This window comes from Neomonachus schauinslandi, chromosome 9 (assembly GCF_002201575.2).
Source record: "Neomonachus schauinslandi chromosome 9, ASM220157v2, whole genome shotgun sequence".
In the NCBI taxonomy this organism is placed as follows: Eukaryota; Metazoa; Chordata; class Mammalia; order Carnivora; family Phocidae; genus Neomonachus; species Neomonachus schauinslandi.
The window spans coordinates 37,783,962-37,809,734 of record NC_058411.1 but is presented as its reverse complement, the minus strand read 5'-3'; the positions used below and the strand labels follow the sequence as shown (position 1 = coordinate 37,809,734).

The 25,773-nt window shown below is 36.3% G+C and overlaps 1 protein-coding gene across 2 annotated transcripts in view; it reads left to right on the top strand.

Moving 5' to 3' along the window:
• The first annotated feature begins 1,471 nt into the window (after positions 1 to 1,471).
• The window catches only part of HIF1A (hypoxia inducible factor 1 subunit alpha), a 42,456-nt gene continuing 18,154 nt past the window's right edge, over positions 1,472 to 25,773 (top strand). Inside the window, exons 1-4 of one of the 2 annotated variants that reach the window (XM_021701545.2) lie at positions 1,472 to 1,859; positions 22,354 to 22,544; positions 22,921 to 23,066; positions 23,150 to 23,234. In XM_021701545.2, coding sequence (XP_021557220.1) covers positions 1,825 to 1,859; positions 22,354 to 22,544; positions 22,921 to 23,066; positions 23,150 to 23,234 — 457 coding nt within the window. In that variant the 5' untranslated portion in view covers positions 1,472 to 1,824. The remainder of the gene's footprint in view (positions 1,860 to 22,353; positions 22,545 to 22,920; positions 23,067 to 23,149; positions 23,235 to 25,773) is intronic. The other variant, XM_044918433.1, reaches the window with a different exon arrangement.

The following is a 25,773-nucleotide window of genomic DNA, read 5'->3' as shown; positions in this document are numbered from 1 at the left end:
AACATATCATTCAGCAACGTAAATCTAAAAAAAAAAACAAAAACACAACTAACGTTAAGATCAATCTTTATATTTTCATGGGACTACTGACCAGTTAAAATGAGGTGCTTTGTGAATCAGTTGTTTAGTGCTATGTTATGTAGACCTTTGTTTTTACGCATCAATATAACTGAATCCACTACAGATATCCACAATAACATACAACTCAAAGCTGGATTGTAACAATATAACTAATAAGGCAAATGTGAGAAGTAAAATAATCCAGTATCCAGTGGAAATATAATGTCAATGATTCTTTGTTGAACTCAAAATACATTCTTTTTTCGTTTAAAAGACTGACAGCCTTGAAATAATACTTTCAAAGTCAAAAAATGATGTTTTATACAGCACATTGCAAAGTCAGGTTAGCAAACAGACGATACCGGCCGCCACCATATCGAGTTACTCCGGTTCAGCAATCCCCTCCTGTCCCAAGCCTGGGTGGTGGGTTTGGAGAATCCTTCCTCTTTTCAGTCTACACAGTGAATTAAAGGTGATCAGTCTCAAACTAAGGGTCTTCTTCCTTTTTTTTTCCCCAGTCTAAGATTATTTTTGGCTCTCTTACAAACAACGAGAAAGTAAAATGAAAGTCCACTTAAAGCCATTTTCCTCCTCTTTCCCTGAATTTCTGGTTTATGCTTTTATTAAAGCCACTTACACCTATTTGTAAATGCTAAGATAATTTCAGATTTTAAGATTTCCCTGCTACCTTAACTACTTCCCTTGAGAAGTTTACAGCATTAGGGGTTTGTTTGCTTTATATTTTTATTTGCATTTATTCAGTAATCAAACTTCATCACAGAAAAACTTAGTGAACAAGGAGAGTACCCTTGTGTTCCATGCTAAAGAGTGCGGTTAGTGACATGGCCCGTGGTTGGGATAACCCGGCAAGAAAAACCCACTGTAACACATCTAAGCAAAGGGTCGAAAAGGTTTTCTGCCGCGACGCGAAAAGTCCGCTTTGTTAAACGAGCTCAGCGGAGCTGGCGGCAACCCTGCACAACACAGCCATAGCAGAGAAAGAGAGCAGGAGACTCGCTGCACCGGGAGGAGGAAATGTGATGCAGGCTTGAGACCCAAAAACCGAAATCCCTTCTCAGCAGCGCCTCCCAAAGCCAGCCGCTGCTTTCCCTAGGAGAAGGCAGAGCGTCCCCAGACCCAGGTTGGCCGCACCCCAGCTCCTTTCTCTTTCCTCCGCAGCTGCACACAGACGAGCACGTGAGCGCGGTAGCGCGTCCCAGCTGTGCCTCAGCTGACCGCCTCCTGATTGGCTGAGACAGACGTGGGCTGGGGTGGGACTGGCCGCCTGCGTCGCTCGCCATTGGCTCTCAGGGAACCCGCCTCCCCTCAGGTGAGGCGGGCTTGCGTGAGCGCGAGCTGGGCTCCGCGGGCGGGCGCGCCCCCGACACTCTCCTCCCTCCATCCCCTGCGCGCCGCCGAGCGCGCCTCCGCCCTTGCCCGCCCCCTGCCGCTGCCTCAGCTCCTCAGTGCACAGAGCCGCCTGGTCTGAGGGGACGCGAGGATCGGCCTCGTCGCTGCTTCGGCCAGTGCGTCGGGCCGGGCCTTGACAAGCAGCCCAAGGGGAGGCTCTTCGGAGCTGGACCTGGACCCTTGCGATTGCCGCCTGCCCTTCCTGCTTGTGTTTTACGAGGGGTTTCCCGCCTTGCACCTCCCACCTCTGGACGTGCCTCCCCTTCTCTCCTCGCGTGTGGAGGGAGCCAACGCTTAGGCCGGAACGAGCCTGGGGGCGGCCGGCCGTAAAGGCTTCGCGGAAACCGATTCGCCATGGAGGGCGCCGGCGGCGCGAACGACAAGAAAAAGTAAGCCCATTTCCTCCGCCGGCCGCGTTCTCCGCCGGTGCCCCCGCTCGCCCGCCACCACGGGCTGGCGGGCCGGCCTCAGCGTTCCGGGGTGGGGGGGGCGCCTTTTTGTTTCTGCCTCTTCTCCCCTCCCCTCTCCCCCAGCCTCGCCGGCCGTGCTCCCCCGCTGCCCACGTCGCCATCTTGTCGTGGGGGGTGGGAGACGCATCGAAAGTGCTTTCAGGGGCTGGGGGCTGAGCCCTGTTAGCCCTCCCTCCCTGCCGCCTGGGCCTCGCACCACCCTCCTGCCCGCCTTGAAAACCCGGCTTGCTCTCTACCCCCATCCGGGTGGACTTCCCCTAGCCCGAAAACCCCGGCAAGAGAAACGAGCCGCAGCTTAGTCGCCGCCGTATGCACCCGAGCTTCCGCTCCTTCCCGCCCCCATTCTCTCCGGTTGCATTGAAAACTCGGCCCCGGGGCGGACCCTGCACACTGGTCCTGGCTTCCCAGTGGGCTCGGGGCCCTGGGTTTCCGACCGAGGGTCTCGCGTGGTCGGATGCGATCTGGCCGTTCGGTTGTCTAGCCGCGGCAGGGGTCTTTGCCTTTGTGCATTAGGGATTTGTCGCGGTGGCCTGAAGATGCTAACTTTAGTTTGCACGTGCAGGTTTTGTTTTGTTTTGTTTTGTTTTAATTGCCTTGAAAAACTTGTCTAGACTGAGAGAGTAACGGGAATTTGGAGAAATCGTAACATTTTAAAGAGAGCATCAGAATTGGATACTTGTGTTTGTATCAGCTGTCAAGAGAGCCCAGACGTTATAAATTAATATGTGCCTCATTCATTCTTAAAAGTATCTTACTGAAAATGTAGCGGTTGGCTGAATTTAGGCGAACAATATTAATGAAATTGAAAAAAAAATGATCGCAGCAAATGAAATGTAGCATCAACGTTTTTAGAACACTTATTTTCATGAAAGTGAAGTATATTAAAGGAAAACCTTCTAGATATATCCGACGTAAATAATCATTTTGTTAGAACTTAATGCAAGTTTTTAAAACACTTTAAAGTTTGAGTCTAGGTAGTACATTATGGGATTAAGAATTGTAAGTGGAACCAGTGGGATTAAGAGTGATTCCACACACACACACACACACACACACACACACACACGCACAATTTGGTACACTTTTGGTATTTTAACCTTTGTGGAAATCATTTTAAGGAATTGGAGATTTATAATAGTTGTGGTTAGTAGACTGGCTTTACTCCTTAAAGTCCTTCCACTCTTCTGGAAGAGATTAACTTCCCTAATCAGTATCAGCAGAAGATAAACTTGTGTTGTTGCTGTTTTGTAGATACCATTTTGATCCTTATTTAGTGGAATGATAAATTCTCAGTTTGTGTACACCAGAGAAAGCTCTTATAAAATTCAAAAAGTGAGTAAACAGGTCTAGACTTTTAATTCCAAGAGTTGACAGGAATTAATTGCAATTAATTTTGCAGAAGTGATTACAGTGCTTTTGATGAAATGATGAGGCTGCTAGATTATAAACGTAAAGCAGATTACCTCCGTGTAGTGCCAATTTTCAGTCCTTATTATATGTTGAATCATACTTAATAATGTGCATCAAGTTATGCACCAATCCCTTTTTATATGCAATATTGTACTCATTTTTCCTTTGCAGTTCATCAGTTGGGATATCACAAGCAGCTTTAATATAAATGAATTAATTAGTTACTGTGCATCACTCCCAATTCTAAACTAGTTCTTAGATGTTGCTCAGTCCCATCTGTTATTTTCAAAATATTCTCATTTGAAAATTCAGCAAACTTGGATCAGATTGAGTCATATTTCTTAATATAGAGATTCTTGTAACTGAAAAGTTAAATAAGTTAATAAGTGGCTACACAACAACTTTTAGATGCTATTTTTTAAAGATTTTTAAAATCATTTTCTAACTAATAATTTTAAAACTTTTTGAAGAGGTAATTGAGAGATTACAGGGCAAGGTATTTTCTCCTTACAGTTCTTCCATTTTAAATGTGCTCTAGGGCCCAGGCTGGGGGGACAAATTTGTCTTCTTTAAAGGAGGTCTAGGAAAATAAAAAACTGAAGCATTGGAAGAAATCAGAACAGAGGATGGGTATGGTTATAATGGGTTTAACAGGGAATTTCATGTTGATTCCTTAGCAGTAGGTAGGGGCTGGACTTAATAGCACATTAATATCGATTTTTAGATTTCAAGGGAAGGTTAAGAGGTTCATGGTTCTCTTTCAGGTTTCAGGCCAGACTCCTTCAGTATCCAAAACCAGTTATTGGATCATTAAAGTAAAATTTCTGAGAATGGACATTTCTTAACTTCTTTAACTTTTGGTCATTAAAAGTCAAGAAGCTCTCTCATTTATTAGTAAGCTTTTTTCTTGTTATAATTTTACTTTGATTTTCTTCTTTTTTGAAGAAGAACATGCCTGGTAGCATATGATCTGGACCCAGACACCTCTTAGTTAAAACTAACAGTCCAGTTTTTTCACTTGTTAGCTTTGTGAGCTTGGGCAAGTTACTGAATGCTTCTGAGCCTATTTCTTCCTTTTGAAATGATGATAATAATAGCAACCACCTCAGAGGTTATTGTGAGGATTAAGTGAGGTAATGTTCACTGTCTGTCTGGTTTAGGAATCTTGGTAACACTGTAATTGAAAATAGTCGTTACCTATTCAAGTTCTAGTTTGAACTTCCATAGCACTTAAAAACCCTTTTTTTTGCAGGTGTTTCCAAATATTTCTTGTGTTAGTTCTTCTCCCCACCTTCATGCATCTTTTCTAAATCTCCTAAAAATGAAAAAACTAACATTGGATTCAGATTTAAGGGGGGCGGTTCTTTTCCAGCTAAAACAGTACATCCCTGGGTTATGTTGGCATCTAGCATCAATTCTTCTTGAGCATCTGTTCTCTGTGTACTCTAGGCCCCCTTCTTCACAATTTCTTACGCCCCTGTTTCCTCCCCAAATAGGCCGCTTGAAACTTGAATTTACTCTGGATTTCAGAGACTAGAGTCATAAAGACGTACACTACTCTTAAAGTTCATTTCAGCAAGGTATGTGCAACGCACTGCAGTCTTAGGAGTGGCGGTAACTTAAAACATTTTTTGTCTTGACACCACAATTTAGAGTAGACAGTTTTATAAATACTTACCTTTGCTAAACATGACGAGTTAATAAAATACTCCCAGTAAAGTATGTGAACCTACATGATAGAAAAACCTTGCTTTTGAATTTTTCCAGTTAAGACTATTGGCTTCTGCCTCAAGGCAAGGCTTCACACTGTATGTTAGTCTGATTTTTGAGGCTTGATTTGTATGAAATCTATGTTCCGTGCATTCTTTGACTTGTACTGTGGTAGTTCATTCCTGTGGTCCACTACAAAGCATTTTGTGCAGTTTGGGGAATGTCCAATCTTTCTACCTGGTGATTTCCATTATCTTTGTGTGGGTTCAAAGTTAAGACATAGTGGTTATATTCTATTATTGTATGTTAAGAATAGTGTGTAAGAGGCTGAGAGAGATTAGTCTCTACTGATGTTTTCTGAAGAACTCATAACAGTTGATTATGTTTGGTGGTGAAAAAAAACTGTTACCATATGTGGATGTTAAAGATTTGGTTAGATTACTGTTTGTTCATAGATTTGTCCTCTTAAAATATAATTTATCTTATTATAATATATATGCATATATATAATAAATATAAAATAAAATTTAATATTTAATTATTTCCGAAATGCGATTTTCTTACTAAGATTGTTACTTGTTTCTAAGATTGTTAACATAAGGGTTTCTAAAGTAGGAGAAAATAATATAAATGTGTTGTTGGATTCGTTTTCTATTAAGAAATTAATTTTAATTCATAAGAACATTCTCTTTTTTAAATCTTGTTTCTTTTTTTTTAATGATGGAACTAATTATCCAGCTGGTGGATTTTCACCAGCCTTCTGCTACTTGTAGTGTATGTGTTATGTATGTTTTCTGCTTAACTACAGAGCTTGAAAAAAATTCTGAAGCTAAGATAAGTCAGTCATGTTGCTCAGTATTTTTGGTAAAAGTTTGGCAAGAATTTTTGAAATAACTAGATCTTGGAATTTTAAAAATAATTTTATTCCTCTCTATTTCTTCAAGCATCAAGAATTAACTATTTGGGGGGTGCCTGGGTGGCTCAGTTGGTTAAGCATCTGACTCTTGATTTCTGCTCAGGTCATGAACTCAGGGTCCTGAGATCCAGCCCATCACCTCTCCACTGGTGGGGAGTCTGCTTGAGATTCTCTCCCTCTCCCTCCGCCCCTCCCCCTGTACTCACTCTCTCTCTCTAGAAGAAATAAAATTTTTAAAAAAAGAGAATTAACTATTTTGTATGTGTAGTGAGTTTTATATTAAAATTCATGTTTTTGGGCACCTGGGTAGCTCAGTTGGTTAAGCGACTGCCTTCGGCTCAGGTCATGATCCTGGAGTCCCAGGATCGAGTCCGCATCGGGCTCCCTGCTCGGCAGGGAGTCTGCTTCTCCCTCTGACCCTCCCCCCTCTCATGCTGTCTTTCATTCTCTCTCTCTCAAATAAAAAAAAAAAATCTTTAAAAAGAAATAAAATTCGTGTTTTTTGCAATAAAAACTATCAAACCCGTATTATTTGCCAGACATGACCCTTTCAGAAAAATGTAAAACATAAAATCTAAATTTTATAAGAAGAAAATTTAAGTGATTTCCTCATGACTTGCTTTTCCATAGCTTTTGAAGTGATTGTGAGGGGTTTTTTTTAAATTGTGGTTAAAAACAAAAACCCATCTAATGTAAAAATTCCTATCTTAAACATTTCTAGGTGTACAGTTCAAGAGTGTTAAGTATATTCACATTGTGTAACCAGAATTTTTTTTACCTTGTAAAAATGAAACTATAACCATTAAACAAGTCTCCCAGTTTCCCCCTTCTAGTTCCTGACAACCATCATTCTACTCTCTGTTTCTGAATTTGACTGCTAAATACCTTATATACGTGGAATCATGCAGTTTTTGTCTTTTTGTGACTGGTTTATTTCACTTAGCATAATGTCCTCAAGATTCACCCGTGTTGTAGGCATGTGTGAAAATTTCCTTCTTTTTAAAAAAGGCTAATAAATACCACATTTTGTTCATTCATCTTTCGGTGGACACTTAGGTTGCTTCCACCTGTTGGCTATTTTGAATACTGCTGCTATGAACATGGGTATGCAAATATCTCTTTAAGATCTTGTTTTCAGTTCTTTTGGATATATCCCCAGAAGTATGTTGCTGGATCATATGGTAATTCTATTTTTGATTTTTTTTGAGGAACTGCCATACTGTTTTACATAGTGGCTGCACCATTTTACATTTCCACCAATAGTGCACAGGGGTTCCTATTACTCCATATCCTCCCCAACATTTGTTATTTTCTGTTTTTATGATAATGGACATGTTGAGGAGGTTGTGTTTTTAAGGGTTTGTTTGTGTGTAATAACCAACTTAAAGTTAACAACAGAGAACAGTTGCCAGGGAAGCTTTATCAGAAGTGAAGCTCCTCTAAAATGAGAATTAAGTTTTTCTAGGGACTTAGAAAGATTTGATTTGCCAGTATGTTTTCAGAAAAATCCTTAATTAAAATGGTCTATAACTGTTTTGTTGTTGATAAAGTCCCACTTACTTGGTAACTTATTTTAAAAGATTTTTAAAAATAATGGAAATGACTTATTTTCATAAGAAAATGGTCTCCAACATGTTACCTTTTAGTTGTTCTGTGACCTCAACTGTCATTTATGAGTGTTTCTTCATTTTGAAATTTCATTTGGTTATAATATTAAACATAGAGATGATTTCAAAGTGTGATTTTCAAAATTTCTTGTCTTGCAAATGGGACAAAATTCTAGTGATGGAACATAATTTTTTTTTTTTTAAAGATTTTATTTATTTATTTGAGAGAGAGAGAGAATGAGAGACAGAGAGCATGAGAGGGAGGAGGGTCAGAGGGAGAAGCAGACTCCCCGCTGAGCAGGGAGCCCGATGCGGGACTGGATCCCGGGACTCCAGGATCATGACCTGAGCCGAAGGCAGTCGCTTAACCAACTGAGCCACCCAGGCGCCCGTGATGGAACATAATTTAACTGTGATTCTTCACCTGCTTGTTTTGAAAGTCACAATATATTTAGGGAAATTAAGTGTCTGCTACTTAGTATTGCAATTTTCACTCATTAGTGACCATTCCCTGTGATGCTTCTTTTTTCCTAATAGTGAGAATCTGTTTTTTCACTTGAAAAATAGTATGGTAAAAAATAAACATAAGGTTTTTTGTTTTGTTTTTTTTAAGTCTTTATTTATTTACTTGAGAGAAAGAGAGAGAGCACGAGAGGGGGGAGGGTCAGAGGGAGAAGCAGACTCCCTGCTGAGCAGGGAGCCCGATGTGGGACTCGATCCTGGGTCTCCAGGATCATGACCTGAGCCGAAGGCAGTCGCTTAACCAACTGAGCTACCCAGGTGCCCAAAAATAAACATAAGGTTTAAAGGCAGAAAGTTTTAAGTCTTTAGGAGTTGGGATGTATTTCTGTTCTTACAGATCTTACAAATTAAGATGCTAACCAGATTTCTCTAAAGTGATCCCCTCCCCTTTTTTCAGTTAAAAAATTGCAACATATTTCAATGGGCAAGATCACAAATAGACTGAATTTGAAACTTACAATGTGAAAGAGAATGCTCACACACAATGAGTTCTTAATAAGTAGTTGAATAAACAAATGAAACAAAAAATGAATGAACAAAGAGAAAAGCAAAGAAAGATTTTAAGGTTTTTAAAAGGTTTTATGGAAGTCATTATTTTCCTCTTCTAGGTCCTCTTTTTCATAGGAATTTTTCTTACGCTTGGAAATGCCTTGTGCTACTTTAGAACTTTCTTGAATCTTGAACTTTATTTTTTTATCATTTCAGAAATATTTATAGTGTCTATTAGAACCAAGCTAGAAAAATATTTTGTTAATAAATACAGCTATGTCACATGTACTTGGCCTTGAAAGTAACCAGTGCCCTATTTTAAGGTATGTGAAAAGTTAGTGCCTGCCAATTTTATATATTTAGAGCACTGAGTAAAAAAAGTTTACTGAAAGAGGCATATGTGTATGGCTGCTGAAAATAAGCTAGATAAATGTATGGAAAGTATCTTTACCTTGTTTTATCTTTAGCAGATGTTTCTTAAGTCTGCTCTAAACTTCCAGAAAGTTTGGACCAGTTTATACTCTCCGGCAGTGTTGGAGAGTGCCACTTTCTTGTACTTGGTCATCCTTAAAGTTTCTAATATGAAATACTTGGAGTTGTAAATGTATTGGGATTTTTTATTGCAGTGACGAAACACAACTCAAGCTAGTTTAAGGGGGAAAGGCAGTTACACAAGGCTTACACAATCTAGTTTTGGTTGGAAGAACAGTTAAATCCAGAGTCTTAAGTGGTGTTCTCATAGTGTAATTCCTGACTTTCTCTTGAATATGACTTGGTTTATATGCCTTTGTTCTACTTGTATGTTGGCCTCATCCTGCCACTGACAGGGTATCTGTATGGTATGAAAGATGGCATGTAACATTCCCATGCCTGCATTCATACAGTTTGTATTAAAAAAATGAAAAGAAACTCCCTCTCCTTTCTAGTATCCATATATCAGTCTCCTGGATGAATGCCAATTTGCCTTGCTTGGACTATTCATTTTTAACTATGTCAGTGGGGTTTCCTGATTACATGAGTCAGATGTCTTATTGTAAAGTATTTGATTGTCTTGATGTAGATTATTAATTATCTCCTTATCTAGGACTCTTGATCATTGCTGGTATTGTAATGAATGAGCTATAGGTTTTTGTTGAAAATCATCTAAATTCATATACTGCAGTTTTTTTACCAATCATAACTGTTCTGCAGCTATTCTTGCAGTGCCTTTTAGAAAGCTTAGAGTCTCTTTTATGGATTCAGCGTTTTCATTTCATTTCCTTTCCTTAAGAAAGGGATAGTAGTGAATAATGGCTAAGAATTTAGGCTCTAAAGGTTGGCTGCTTGCTTTGCCACTTACTAGCTATGTGATCTTGTACAAGTTGCTTTACCTCTCTAGGTCTCAGTTTCCTCATCTATAAATTAGGATGATAAGAATATTTACCTTACAGGATTGTTGTGAGGATAAAAGAGATATTAACCCATATGAAACACTCAGAATAGTTCTTGGCACAAAGTAAGGACTTAAACTAGAAACTATCATTAGATTCGTTTTTATAATAATAAGGTTTTTCAGAAGAGTTTCACTGTCTTGAAGTTTCATATTATTGAGAATCACTGTAGCCTTCTTTGGGACAATCTGACAAAGGATGATGTCCTTTGGGCCACACCATCAGTGACCCTATATAATAGTGGTAGAATATTAGTGATGCTTTTCCTCTACATTGGTTTTTTTTTTTTTTTCGATGAATGTCTGGCCTTTGCAGATTAAATGAAGATACTTGGTTTTTTTTGTATAGACATGCTATTTTAAAATATCATTTTCCATAGTGATAATGGTAAAGGAGAAAAATTCTGAAGGCTCTTTATTTGGTTGTTGGAGATGGCAAATTAAGAAAGCCTACTTTTCCATGCTCTTTTGGTGTCAGGAATTCATTAAATGTCTTTTAACCTGTTTGCAGAGGAGAGTTGGAATTTCCTTGCCTTTGCAGATAACATAGCTAAAATATTTAAATGGGTTATATGTCAAACCAGTAAGCAAAGCCTTCACCGTGAAAGGAGGAAGGGGTATTTTTCTTGGGTAACGTGAACAAGTTGATTTATTTCAATGGTTCAGAAATTTGGTTTCAACCCAAGACCATTACTCTAGCACCTAACCACTATGGCCTGTAACAGATTATTATATATTCATTTATTCAGCAGATATTTGTGCATCTAATTTGTCAAGCAGAGCATTGAATTGTGATGACTTAGGCCACAGTTGAGTAGTTTTTGGTGTTAATTGATAACATTCATTATGTATTACATCTTTCATTTTTTTTAGTAATTTCAAGTTTGAGATTCTTGAACAATACAGACTTTAGGATTTAAGTTTTGTTATTAATATCAGTTACCACGGTAGCATCTTCTAAATTGTGTTTTCTAAGTTAGTCATTCTGCTTTGAGAATTTTCTTAGACACACACAGAAGCACTCTCACAAAATAGTCTATTCATTTTTGGCAGCTTGATATGTTAGAAAGTTTTTTGTTCTCATATTTCTTAACACTCACTAATGTTTAGATCTCTTTTGGAGCAAAGTAATCCCTGTGAACCTTTGAGATATGCCCACTAACGTCATTTTGATTGTGCACATTAAAAAAATGTAACTGTTCCTTTTAGTGATAATTGGGTACTAATTTGATCATAAACAAATGTAACCTCAAACACAGAAGGCTTGTAGCAAGAATATAGACCTATGTAGAGATCATTTAGATGATCCAGAATATGCTTTTTTTTTTCCTTACATTGCCATCAGAATGAGAACACAGTTTAAAAATTCTTTGTTTACCTTCAACACTACTTTAACTCTACTGAGCAAAACCCTTGCCATCTTTTAACTCTCATGTATTACTCTCTGCAGTTGAATAAATCACCTAATTTGCCTTCCATACGACATCCTTTTCAAATACATGAAGGTAGTTATTTCTATTCCTAAATAAAAACATCCCCAAATTTCTTTAATCTTTTGATTTAAATATTATTATTGAGCATCTGATTTGGGGAAAGGCATAGGCTGTATTAAATATGGGGGCTTCATTCTCTTGCCACTAATAGTGTTACTCATTCCCTTTTTATATACAAGGAAATAGGGATCAGAGGGTTAGTTGGGAGAATTTATTGGCTAACACTGGATAGGATGGATTAGTGTAGGTGAAGTACCAAGACATTTGCTTAGGAGAGCTTCTCATTTGTCATTGTTTCCAGAATCTTCATTATGGTCAGGGTTTAGAACTAAATAGGAAAAATCTTCAGCATGTGATTTCTGTGTGTATACCTTTATTCTAATACATGTGAATTTTTTCTTTTGTATAACTACTTACTATAACTTACATATCTTCTGTTGTATTTAAGCAAATAACTAAGGACATGTCCTTCTGAATACACACATCCACACACTCATGTAGTGTCACTGACCTTTAAGTTCCAGTTTCAGTTCTATTACTATGGAAAAGCATATAATAAGGAAAACAAAAGCATTTGCAAGCTGAGAGGGCAAAGGGAGAAGAGTGATAGAATAGGTGATATGGGTAAAGCCACTAACACACAGCTGTTATTCGTGGACAGTTATTCTCAACCCCTTTTATGTTTGTAGCATTCATAAAGAGATTTAAAGGTGATTTTTAAAAATTGTTTCCAAGACTTGAAAAAATCATTCTACAGTTACTACATTTTTCATTTGGTCATGTTTGAATCCTAATTATGCTTTTCTGTTTTATTAAGCACAGACTTTATTACTTGCTTGTCATTGAGTTGTACCTCTAGCTTCTTATTCCCAGCAGTTGTTCTATAGTATCACCCAACCCACTCAGTGCGGTATTCTGCCTGACAAACATAGTTGTCATAGTATGTGTATGTAGTTGCAGCTAAAAATAAATTTTTCTTATTTTTCAGAATTTGCTGGCTAACCTGTATAATCTCTGTTATAAGAGATCTCAAACTTTTGTGGCTTAAGAATCACCTGGGTGTTTAGTTAATATAAGGATTTCCAGGTACCCACGCCCAGAGATTCTGATTTGGTAATTTGGGGATGAGACTGAGGAATTTGTAAACTTAGCATTTCTCGGCCTTTTGGCTAAGGTCAAGTGTAGGAATTTGTAAAGTTTACAAGCACCCATAGGTGAAGCACAAACCTTGAATAGCTTAGAGTGCTAATCAGAATCATCTGGGAGATTGTTTTTTATTATTTTATTTTATTTTATTTATTTATTTTTTTGGCGGGGAGGTTGTTTTTTAAAGAGACATGCCAAGTCTACAATTTGAGTTTCCAGGGTTGGGATTTAGGCACAGATATCTAGGAAAAAAGTTCCACTGGTGATTGTGATGTATACCACAGGTCAACCCATGACTAATCTAGTCAAAGTCCTTAGTGTATTTTGTAGTTTTTGAGTTCCTAAGTATGTGGCATTGGTAATGTCTAAGAGGTTGGATATGATATGTAAAGCATTTGGGCAGATTTTTTGAGAGAAAGTATTTAACCAGTTTTAGGTGTTGAACAATCTTTTACACCTCTGGGTATTTTTGAAAGACACATGAAGTATTTTCATAGAGTATAGGGGCTCAAAGTGTTCTCCGGACCGGCATCATTGGTACTTACCTGCTAACTTGTTAGACATGGAGTTTCTCAGGCCCCATCCAGCCCTCCTAAATCAGAAACTCTGGGTGAGGCCCAGTAATCTGTGTTTGCAGAATCGCTCCAGGTGACTGTGATACAAGCTAAAATTAGAGAACCTCCATCTTAGAGTAACAGCCTCACATATACATTTTTGGTATTATTTATCCACTACTTTATATATATTAGGAGATCAAAGATTTTTTTTGACAGGCTCAATACCAATTCTGAACCAGGAGAGAGTTTATTTAAATCACTAGTTAGGAGTAATCGAAAAACAAAAGCATATTCTTTTTACAGACAGAATTTTAATACACAATATTGTCAACAAATGTAAATCTGTTAGCTAATTAATAAATTTATTTAATGTATAAATAGAACATTTTCACATTAATGCTACCTCAGATGTAATATAGATTTTATTTTCAGAATGTACCCTGAATTTAAAACAGTGATTCTTTCTTCCTTGCTTATTTTACTGCAGCACTAGAAAACTGAGTATTTAAACATTTTCATGAGGTTATTGGAAGGGGAATAATCCATCTTTTCTCTATTATTCCAATTGTGGATATTTACAAGATGTTGACAAGCTAATAAGATAATAAATACCTAAACCAAGAAATTTAAGTTGCTTTCAAAAATAAAATAAGTACATATATTCTGAATATTTTTCTTTAGAAACCACTTCACTTGATTTTGGAATTTCAAATTAATTATGAAATGCTAAATTTTCAAAAGCCAATAATTAGAATGAGAAACTTAAAATACTGAATTATACTGCTTACTCAGTCTCTACTTTCCGCTTTCTGGAAAGAAATATTGTTTCAACTTCATTCCGAAAATGAAGAAAACATTTAACTCATTTCTAGTTAATCTTTCTGTAAAACAAGTTAAAAAGTAAGATGACTACTACTTTTGGATTTTTCTGACAAATGCAGGTGCATTAATAGTGTCAGTTCACTGATGGATTTTTCTTAAAATATAAAATATTCTGTGATCCTGCTATCTTGAAACTGCTATTAATATTTGTAAACTTTGCTAACTGTATATTGTTTATGCACTTATAAGTTACATATCCATATGTATATGTGTATCTATATACAGATTTACATAGGTACACATGTATTACACACAAAAATGGATTCATACTCAAATTTTGTTGTATAACCTCTTTTCACATAATGCTATGTTGTAACATCTTCTATAAGCACAGATTAATTTTCGTAGATTTTGCCTTGTCTCTTAAAGTTTTGTTATTTGATTTTATGGAGCGATTATTCCTAGGGCTAATGTTTTGTGAGTTAGGGGTTGACCCTAGTAACTACTATCGAATAAAGACAAGAAACATAAAGATATATTTGTCCTAGAATATAAGTTCCATGGGAATAGTAACATGGTCTGTTTTGTTTATTGCCCTATGCTGAGAAGAGTGGCTCATTGGAGATGACTAAGAAATACTTGTTGAATAAATGAATGACATTCTCTAACATGAATATCCTAAAGGTTCATTTTTAAGTTTATTGATTAGAACTTAGAAGACATTTTCCTGGAGAAAATAATTACAAAGAATAGCTAGCTATCCTGAAAATGTAATTTATATTTATTTGAAATGTCAAATTTTTGCTGTTTTTTTCCATTAAGTAGGGACACATTTTTTTATTAAACATTACCTGTTTGAACTGTCCCGGTTTTGCAGCAATTACCAGGTGGAAAATATAACAACAAATACTATTAACCATAAGAATACTCTAAATAATAAATATATTTGTCTGAGGGTAACTCCCCCACCCCACCTCGGAAAAAAGCCAATAGGATTAGAAATCAACCTAATGAAAACTTCCATGTCTTAGGATGAAAATTACAACACTTTCTTGAAAAAGACTGTAGAAAACAGTCAAGTCTTCTGTTTCCAGCTGGGCTAGGAAGACGTAATTATAAAGGTATTGATTTAATTGGTTAACAGCATTAACTACAACTCATGCATTTTCCTGTCCACATTAGCTTAGGACAAAACAGTAAAAGACATTAGAGTATAGATCAGAGTGATAAGGGAAAATAATCTTAAACCTTTCACCTCTTTTCAGTAAATTGGTATTCTAGTTTCTCTGCTTTCTCCCTGTGCCTCCAGATCTCTTCTCTGGCAAAATCATCTGCTCTCCTTGGTGATAGTATTGGTGCCATTCACTGTTGTAGTGCTTGGTGATTTTTTTTTTTTTTTTTAATCAGTAGCTTTTTTCTAACTTACATCTAGTATGCTTACTAATTGCTTACTAAATGCTTACTTACATTTGAAAGTGCATATCCAGGTAATCACAGTAAATCTAAACAGTATGCATTGTTTATAGTACTGATATTATTATGCTGTTCAATTATCACAGTCTGTAGTGTCACAGGAGCACTGATGAAGCACAAATTCAGGGATCCTAAAAAAATGTTGAAGGGGCAGTCAGCCTTCCATGGGCTTAAGTCAAGGTCAAATAGAAGATTAGGGCCAAATACTAAAGCCAAGTAGAACTTACGCACATCTCTAAGAATACAGAGATGAAGGGCGCCTGGGTGGCTCAGTCAGTTAAGCGTCTGCCTTCGGCTCAGGTCATGATTGTGGGGACCTGGCTTCGAGCCTGCTTCTCTCTCTCCCTCTGCCCTTCTCCCCCACTAGTGCTCACTAACTCTTTCTCTCAAATGAATAAATAAAATACTCTTTAAAAATTAAAAAAAAAAAAATACAGAGATGAATGAGGTAGTTTCCCGCCTCCAAGAAGCTTTAAGGATTTTAGAGGAAGATAAATACAGTTGACCCTTGAACAGTGTGGGTAGTTAGGGGCGCTAACTCCTTTCACAGTCAAAAATCCATGTATAAGTTTTATCTCTCCCAAAATGTAACTACAAATAGCCTTCCCCAAAAAACTTAACTACTAATAGCCTACTTTTGACTGGAAGCCTTACCAGTAACTAATAACACATATTTTGTATATGTTTTATATACTGTATTCTTACAATAAAGAGAAAAGAAAATGGTATTAAGAAAATCTAAAGAGAAAATAACATTTACAGTACTGTATTGTATTTGTAAAAAAATACTATGTATAAGTGGACCCGCACATTTCAAATCTGTGTCGTTCAGGGGTCATGTGTATCTAGCAAAATAACCAGAATGGTGAGATCTAGAGGAGAGGAACAGTTTTGGAAGACAAAAGAGAAACAAAGTAATGCTGGAGTTGAATGCTGAAAGTTTCTCACATAAATATAGCAAGCCACTTATTGAGAACGGTACCTTGGGCAGAGGGAGACTGAGCCAGAAAGAATGAAGTATTATGCTTTTGAGTAACTGCCGTGTGGCCAAAGAATATAGGAAATAATGAGGATGAAGAGATGGACAGGGAACGGTTTCCTTAGAAAATAGATTTTGTTATGTGTACCTTTGATTGGATTTTAAGCAGGGCATAATATCTGATTTCTTATTTTGGAATGATGATTGTGGTAGTAATTTGAGGGCAAAATTAAAGCAGAGTAATAGTGAAGTAGTTGAATCAGTGGTTCCCAAGTCTCACTGTATATCATATGCATATTGGGAGTTTTTTAAAACCCAGAATTTTGGGCCCTGCTTCGGATCTACTGAATCAGATTTATGAAGACAGAGCCCAGAAGTTTGAAATGTTGAATGTCCGTAAATAGTTATGATGCACCTAGACCAGCATTTGAAAATATGGCATTAGGTAACTCTTTCTACAGTAGACTAAGTGGGAAGCTGTCTAAGCTCCATGAGGGCTGTTCTGTGTATCACTACATTCCTTGTAACTGGCACAGTGCGTGCCAGGTGCTCAATAAATATTTATTTAATGAATATTTCTTTTTTTAAATTTATTTATTTATTTGACACAGAGAGAGATAGCAAGAGCAGGAACACAAGCAGGGGGAGTGGGAGAGGAAGAAGCAGGCTCCCTGGCGAGCAGGGAGCCCGACGTGGGGCTCAATCCCAGCACTCTGGGATCACGACCTGAGCCGAAGGTAGATGCCTAATGACTGAGCCACCCAGGTGCCCCTTAATGAATATTTCTTAAATGAAGGAGGTTATTCTGAGGTTCAGGAAGGCCACTTCCCATCTTGTGTTTTGTTCTCTATAAAGAATTATAGTTAAGTGAGCTAATACATGAAAGTGTTTAAAACAATGCCTGACACATACTAAGTGCTCAATAAATGTTAGAAGGGGAAAATTCTCTTCATCTTTTCTCTTATGGTACTTTGTGTGATTAGGTATCTTGGCAATTGGCTTATGCCTAGCTAGGTCTGAAGTGAGTATGCAGATTGGTTTTACTTTGGGGATCCAGATGTTGAGCAAATAAAACACCAACGATAGTGAGCTGAGATGTTTGAATAGCTCCTCTGTACAAATTAAAGTCTGGTGGGAGTATTGAGGTAGATTGAATTACTAGCCTCTGATTCTCTTCCCTTAGTGGTTGGCAGTATCCATTGAAGGTTGTTTTGCTTTGAAGAACTGGTGGACAATGGAGCCCAGAGCATCGCCATCATAGGTGCTTTTGAATTAGATTCCAGGAAAGAGCCTGGCCATGAGTCCCTCTGAATGGCTTACAAGTCCTAAATTCCAAAGCCAACCTCTACACCTCTCTTTATGTCTTTGGAGATGTGAAGTAGACAAATTCTGAACTTTATAATGCCTGGATGTAAGTGTACTTAGTAATTAGAATGTTTCTGAGAGGCAATGTAATATACTGTTAACAGCATAGTTTCTAGAGCTAAATTGCTTGAGTTTGAATATAGGCTCTACCGTTTATTTAACTCCGTAAACTTGGATAAGTTATTTAACCAGGTTCCTTATCTGTAACATGGTGATAATAATAAAAAGTAAGTTAATTGATGAGAAATGTTTAGAATAGCACTGTGTATGTAGTAAGTACCTTGGAGTTTGGATTTAAAATGCCAACTGAAGAACATGGAAATTTCCTCTGGCCTGAAACTTTTAAGAAGTGCAGGGCAGTTAAAACAGTGAGATGTACCGTTTTCACCTATCAGCTTGACAAAAATTAAAAAGATAAAGAAAATCCATAATATATATTGCTGCAGAGAGTGTGGGAAAATAGATAAACACATTCATCAATTAGCAGAGACAAAAATGGGTACAGACCTTTTTGGAAAGGTAAATTTAAATGCCACATCCTTTAGATCATGGAATTTAACTTCAGAAGGTCTATCCTATGTAGAAATACTAACAAAGAGTGGAAAACAACAACTTGTAACTTCAAGGCCAGAAAGAGTTTTTAAAGAAGCAAATAATAGAGTTGAGAGATTTAAAAAAAAATGTATACATTAACTTTATTAGAAATAGGATGGATTACCTGTTAACACTTTGAATGTCTGGCTCTAACTTCAGTTGTTTTTTTTTTTTTTCTTTTTTGGTTAAGTATTTTTTTATTTATTTGAGAAAGAGAGCATGCTAGCAGGGGAAGAGCAAAGGGAAAGGGACAAGCCCTCAGAATGGAAGCAGACACAGGGCTCGATCCCACAACCCTATGACCCCGAGATCATGACCTGAGCTGAAATCAAGAGTCAGACACCTAACCAACTGAGCCACCCAGGCACCCCTAACAATCAGTTCTCAAAGTCACATATATTTACAATCAGGAATGCTAACAGGCTTTTCTCCTGTAATTAGACAACACAGATGAATTAAAATATCTGCAATTTTGTGTTCTTGTTAATCTAAAGAATACTAAGCATTCTCTGTAAAATGGCTATTGCTATTTAACTTTGTATACAAGAAGCTTTGTGACAGTGGATCTAGAGTATTTTCCCAAATATATTTCCTATACAAAATAATTTTAAGATACAATTGTTAGCTTCTTGTCTAGTACTGTATGTTAAATAATAATAAAATAATAAGTGTGTGAAGACTACAGTACCACAAAGGTTAAGCTATTTTGCTGCTTTACTCAAACAGTAGTCCCAGAATAGTCATAGAAATGGGTAAACTGTTCAAAAGACAGAATTTTTATTGTACCCTTAACTGATTTCTACTATGATTAGCAGATGTGAAATAGCACTTGATGTAGACTTGTCAGTGCAGAACTTCACTGGATCTGTACTTAATAAAAACAACAAAAGATGGAATTGATAATTTAGAGAAATACAGTGGCCTTATTTATATGCAGAAAATCTGCCTGTTTTCTTCTGGTCTACAAAACTTTTACTGTGCAATCTAAGTAGTAAGTAAATAAATAGTACAGGATTCATCTCTCTGGGACCTACATGACGTGGTCTACCAGAAATTAATACTGTAATTCTGTGGGGTATGACTGATAAAAAGAGCCTTCCTCTGAGTAGACAAGAAGCTAGGCAGTTCAGATGCTGAAACTCATAAGAACTTTGGAAGTTACAGCTTTTAGCTAAGCAATGTTTTAAGAGATCCCATAGTCATATGTGAAGAACATCAGATAAATTTCTATATTAAATCTTTTTTATAGGTCACCTGATTGCTTTATGTCTAGATAGATTATATAATAGAAGACACACTGATTTTCTAATCTAATTTAGGTTTGTCAACTCTTGGAAGTACTATATTACCTATTTTATTGCGGCTTATTTCTCTTCCAGAATTCTGGCTCATCCTCAAATTCTTCTTCTCCTAGTCTTCCCTGCTTAAGTATATTATGCTTTAAATATTTTATCCAAGCTCACATTTCTTATGGATTTGTCTTATAAATTTAGTTGCCACATCTTTGACAATTATTATCTTCAAAGTGGTGGACAATACAAGTATTTCTAAAGGTATGGAGATAATCACCATGGTTAGCTAAATCAGATACCCTTTAAAAGCATAAAGCAGGTAATAAAAGGATTTAAATTTTTTACCAAGTGTTTCATTTGGGTAGTCATTTGTTGGTCGCTTAAATTTGGTTGAGTAATTAAGAGAAGAAGGTGAGTAAGTCTGATGAAAGTTCCTGATTAGTCAAATTCTGATCACCTGGACTAATTGTGACATTTAAACTTATATTCAGGTTTATCATGAGATCATTGGTCATCACACTTTTTTTGGTGGTTTTACTTGAACTAGATAGGAATCTGATTCCCACTACCATCCCTTCCTCTCACCTGCCAATTCAGAGGGGAAAGAAGTGAGGAAAGTTACGTGCTAGAGCCAATGGTGGGGGAGGGACAGACTGGATCTCTACCCCCATACTTGGGAACTCTGGTATATGTATAAAATAGATTTTGAAAACTTTTATTATTGTACATTTGTTTCTAAGTTCAAATTTAAAACATTCACTTAAAGTTAATGAGAACAATGAGGCAGTTCTAAGCAGATAAAAAATGAAGTTGCAGACTGTTGACATTGTTGCATTTTCATGATAGTCTCAGTCTAATTTATTTTCATGGGTTTTTAAAAATTATACAAAATTAAGAAAATCCTGATTTACATAGATCACTAGTTATAAGTAGTAATTTTAATAGTTCACCTTAAATCTCAAGATACTCAAGTTAAATTGATTTAGGTGCTTAAATTGAATAATTTGTATCAAAGTTCAGTTACTAAAACAAAATATTCACATTCCTTATTAAGTTATAAAAGTCAGATAAAGCACGCAAACTTAAGTGCTAAAACTACATTATCATTAGTATATAATACAACTGTTATTCACTTGTTATACAACATAGTAGGAGCATGTGCTGAGAACCCTGCCTGGTTTTCTTTACTTGTTGTTTTTGAGAATATTGCTTCTATGATTGAACCTTGCAGTTTTGCAGGTGATTTGAAGGGAGGAGAGATGTGAGGTAGATATAATTATGCTTTATTCATAGGATATAAGGAGGATTAAGTGAAATAATGCTGGCAAAGTCCTTACCATACTGCTTGCTAAATGCTCAATAAATGGTAATGCGTTTTTTCAACATTTAATAAATAATTGACTTAACAGAATTAGGTTGAGGGTCATAGGACAGCAGCCGAGTATTTGAGGTAGAAACAGCATTCTTCCTTAAAACAACTGTGGAAGAGCAAAGACTTAGGAGTAAAAAAAACACCTGTGTTCGAATCCCGTCCGCTACATAATGGCTGTTTTTAACACTATATAACCTCCTCTGTAAAAAGGGATAATATTTAACCTATTTGCAATTTATGAGAAAACTAGTTACCTGGTACAGGGTAGCATTTGACACATAGTAGGTTTTAATAAAAAAATAGCTATTAAAGAGAAAGATAAGGACAGAACCAGGTTTAGCCTTGTTTACCTCCAGCTGGGTCAGGAGGAATAGATGTTGCTACAGTTAAGCAGAGGAAGATGTCTCTGCTTGGTGTGACTTAGGAAAATCTTTCTGACTGACTTTATTCTTGGGAGAGTTCCCTAAAGATGTGTCATTGTTTTGACACCTTTATTAATCTTTATTAACCTGTTTCTTTCAATTCTTACTGTTGTGCCACATCTTTTCTTCTTCTATTACTCCTGCCTTTATTTGGTACCTTTTGTGCCAGTAATAGATTAAGGGGTGCTAAGGGAAGAAGCAACCTGAAAATGGTAACTTATTATAGCGGCTAATATAAGTATCTATAACTTAAAGTCAGTATTGCTCATGTGGTAGGGTAGAGGATGGGAAAATGTTGGAGTCAAAAGAAACTTGAGTCAAAAATCAGTTTTAGCTGCAGTCTATAGTCTGCCTGCTTAACAACTTCCTGTTTTCAAGTTAATATGTACAGCTTTAGTTTCTCTAGACTTAATGGTGATTTTTTTTTTTTTTATGTTGAGACTACTTCTGAATGGCTGTGAGGGTATAGCCTTAGATACGCGGGCTACTTTTAAGATTTTGGTTAAAACAAAAACATCCTCTCCAATTTGATATTCCAGGGAGGAAATACCTGTTTCAGAAAGGTTTAAAGCTTCATCTTGGACTTCTTGTGAGAGTTCCTTATGTCTTCAGTAATCCAAAAATTTTTGTAGCTGTATTTTACATTCTTACTTATGCATTCATGTAATAGACAAATCTCTGTATAATTTGATTTACATGGCATCTTTAAATTATTCCATGAAAAGCAGAAAAATATATAGTGCTATCCAAGCAAAGGCAAACTAACATATAAATTTTTTCTTTTTCTCTCTTCCTCCTCCTCTTTTGTTAAATAGGATAAGTTCTGAACGTAGAAAAGAAAAGTCTAGAGATGCAGCTAGATCTCGGAGAAGTAAAGAGTCCGAAGTTTTTTATGAGCTTGCTCATCAGTTGCCACTTCCCCATAATGTGAGCTCGCATCTTGATAAGGCTTCTGTTATGAGGCTTACCATCAGCTATTTGCGTGTAAGGAAACTTCTGGATGCTGGTGAGTTGTTTTACAAAAGTGTAATAGGCCTAAAAATTAGAAATTAGAAATAATTAGAAGATGGTCATACTCAGTCCTTCTTTAATGTGATTTTTATTACCTGCTTTAAAACTTCAATAAGGAATTTTTAAGATATTGGCCTTTCCCCCCTCTTCTCTTGCCCCAACTTCCTACTTGTCTTCCTTTTAATAACATGGCCTTTCTTTCTCTTTTCAGTGGTTTGCTTGCTGTGCTACTTTAAATAATCATTAAAACAGCTGGCAAATCTAATTGTAATTTTCAAATAAAGTATCAGATATTTATAAAAATATCTAAATATTATCATTTAAGTATAACTTTTAAGTTAATTATTCTTCTTTTCTTGTGCCTTTTTTAGGTGATTTGGATATTGAAGATGAAATGAAGGCACAGATGAATTGCTTTTATTTGAAAGCCCTAGATGGTTTTGTTATGGTTCTCACAGATGATGGTGACATGATTTACATTTCTGATAATGTGAATAAATACATGGGATTGACTCAGGTAAAATACCCACATATTAAGAGCCCTTCTGTATGTTTTTATGATTTTATGATATAGATCTAATTTTTTTAATGTGTTTACAGTTTGAACTAACTGGACACAGTGTGTTTGATTTTACTCATCCATGTGACCATGAGGAAATGAGAGAAATGCTTACACACAGAAATGGTAAGAAGAAAAGTCTATTGTTTGATTTAATATGACAGGTTTTACATAATAAGATACTGGTACTAATATTTAAGTTTTGCTGTTGTATTAACCTAAGGCTCAAAACATCATTTCATGTTTAATAAAATTTTGCTCTGTTCTTTTTGAAATCTACGTTATTCTGTTTTTTAGAAATTCCATGAAAATACCTAAAAAATTTTTTAAAGCCCACCTAATTCCATGAATAATTATATAGATATAATACCACATAAAATAAAATGGAAAAGTAAATAAAAATCAGGACCTTCGAAGAAGTCAATTTATAACATACAACTTTAAGGCCAGGGGAAGTCATAATCAAATAATAAGATTTTAGATAGTGATTACACTTAAGGTACCAGTGTGTGTTCAAGCTTTCTAAAGTACCAAGATAAAGAAAAGAGAAAGTTCCCCAGATTTTTAAGAGCCTAATAGCTGCTTATTTGACCTCAGAATGTTCACAATTATTTGAGACTATGTAGTAAAATTACCAAGTATTATACTATGGATGCCCCCACATTAGCAACAATAAAAAAGATCTGCTAAGACCTCTTAACTCTTAGGAATGAATTGTTAAAAAAAGTCTCTAAGATTTTTGGAAAATACCTCTTGAATTACAAAAACTTAATTACTAAAGAAAGTCTCTTCACACCTGTGCCATCTTAAAGTATACTGATAATTCATAAAGTTACCACAATGAAAATTTGTCATTATTCTCTGTAGCTCTCCAATTTAAGTGTATGTTTGTTTGCTTCTGTATTAAACTCAAGTTCATAGCACTTTTTGAATATTTTTATGGTTTTCTTTTTCATCTCATTTCATTTATGATAATAGTTAACCTCTATTGAGAGATTACTATGTGCCAGAACACTGTTCTCTGCATATTATGTGCTTTCTTTTTTCCTTGTAACATCCTGTGAAGTTACTATTTCTGTTTTACTGAGGAAACTGAGGCACAGAGTTATTAAGTAACTTACCCAAGATTACTTGATTCATAAATGGCAGAGTGTAGGTTAAGCTCAGGTAGATGGGCTCGAGTCTACGCTTATTCGTACTCTGGAGATCTTTCATGTTCACCAACTCTCACTACATTCTGTGACCACTTTTAACCTTGCCAGTAGGAACCCTCTTCTGTTTGTTCATTTCATACTTTGTGTTTGCTGTGAACTTGGAAAGCAAATGTATAATTTTTAGAATTTTGTGTAAAGGAAGACTGTTTCAAAATACACTTCACACAGGGACCTAAGCAGGCTGTCAATTAGTTTAATATAGGACTTCTAGTGTTTAGACTGAGGTTTGTACTGGCTGTTCAGTGCTTCCCTAGGGCTAGACTATGAATGGATGGATATTAGGAAATTTTGTTTTGATTTGGTAATCATGTTAATGCATTATTCTAAATCAAATATATTCTATGTAATACAGTTTAGATAATATATTTTTAAACAGATTTTTTCTAATTTTTTTAGACAAATGGTTTTTTAAAGCACATGAACTTACTGAAAATCATTCCTAATGTAATGAATGTTTGACGTTTTGTTGAGAGACAAAAATGCACTTTTCACTTTTAGAAAAGGGCTGCTGCAATATATCACATTTCAATAAGAACCAGTGGTGTGTTTATACAACATAGTCCTATTATTTTTTCATTTAAATTCTAAAATGATGACTTAGAGGTCATTAAACTATTAAAAATATCTATTTCTAGAGGTCTGAAAATTTAGTTCTTTTTAAATGTTTTCTCCCTCAATTAGGAAAATGCTAGTACCTTGGTTTTGAAATTAATCTTCATGTCCCAATTTAAAGGCTTTGGGTTTCCAAAGATCAGTACAATTCAAGCTTAGATTATGAACGACTGAAAATCCACAGAGAATTTACAAGTAGATCTCTGCTGGCACCACAACCACAGCCCAGTTCTGTACCGCCACTGAGACCAGTATGGTTCTTGTGGCATCTTTTTAAAATCCATTCTCAAATGCTTCTAGGGAGGGCAAATTTAATCCTTATTTGAGTAAACCCAGATAATTTGTATCAGCACCAAAACCACCCCCTTGCCTAGTTCCGTTAGTATGTAGAACTGGAACTCTTCTTCTTGAACTCTTCTTCCTCAAGAGTCCAGCATTTCTAGCTAAGCAAGCCTAAATTTAAACTTAATATCTTGTTTCTTTTCAGGGGAGCCTGGGTGGGTCAGTTGGTTAAGTGCCTTCAGCCTAGGTCGTGATCCCGGGGTCATGGGATTGAGCCCCACATCGGGTCCCTGTTCAGCAGGGAGCCTGCTTCTCCCTTTCCCTCTGCCTGCTGCTCCCCTCTGCTTGTGCTGTCTGTCTCTGTCAAATAAATAAATAAAATCTTAAAAGCAAAGCAAAACAAAACAAAAAATCTTGTTTCTTTTCTACTTGGCACTTTTCTTTCAATATACTAGCCTTAAAATCTCCAGATCTTTTTTTTTCCTTTTTAAATTTCTCTCCTACCCACCTACTTCTATTAGTTTTCAAGTTTTTATAGATTCTAGTTCTTCATGCGT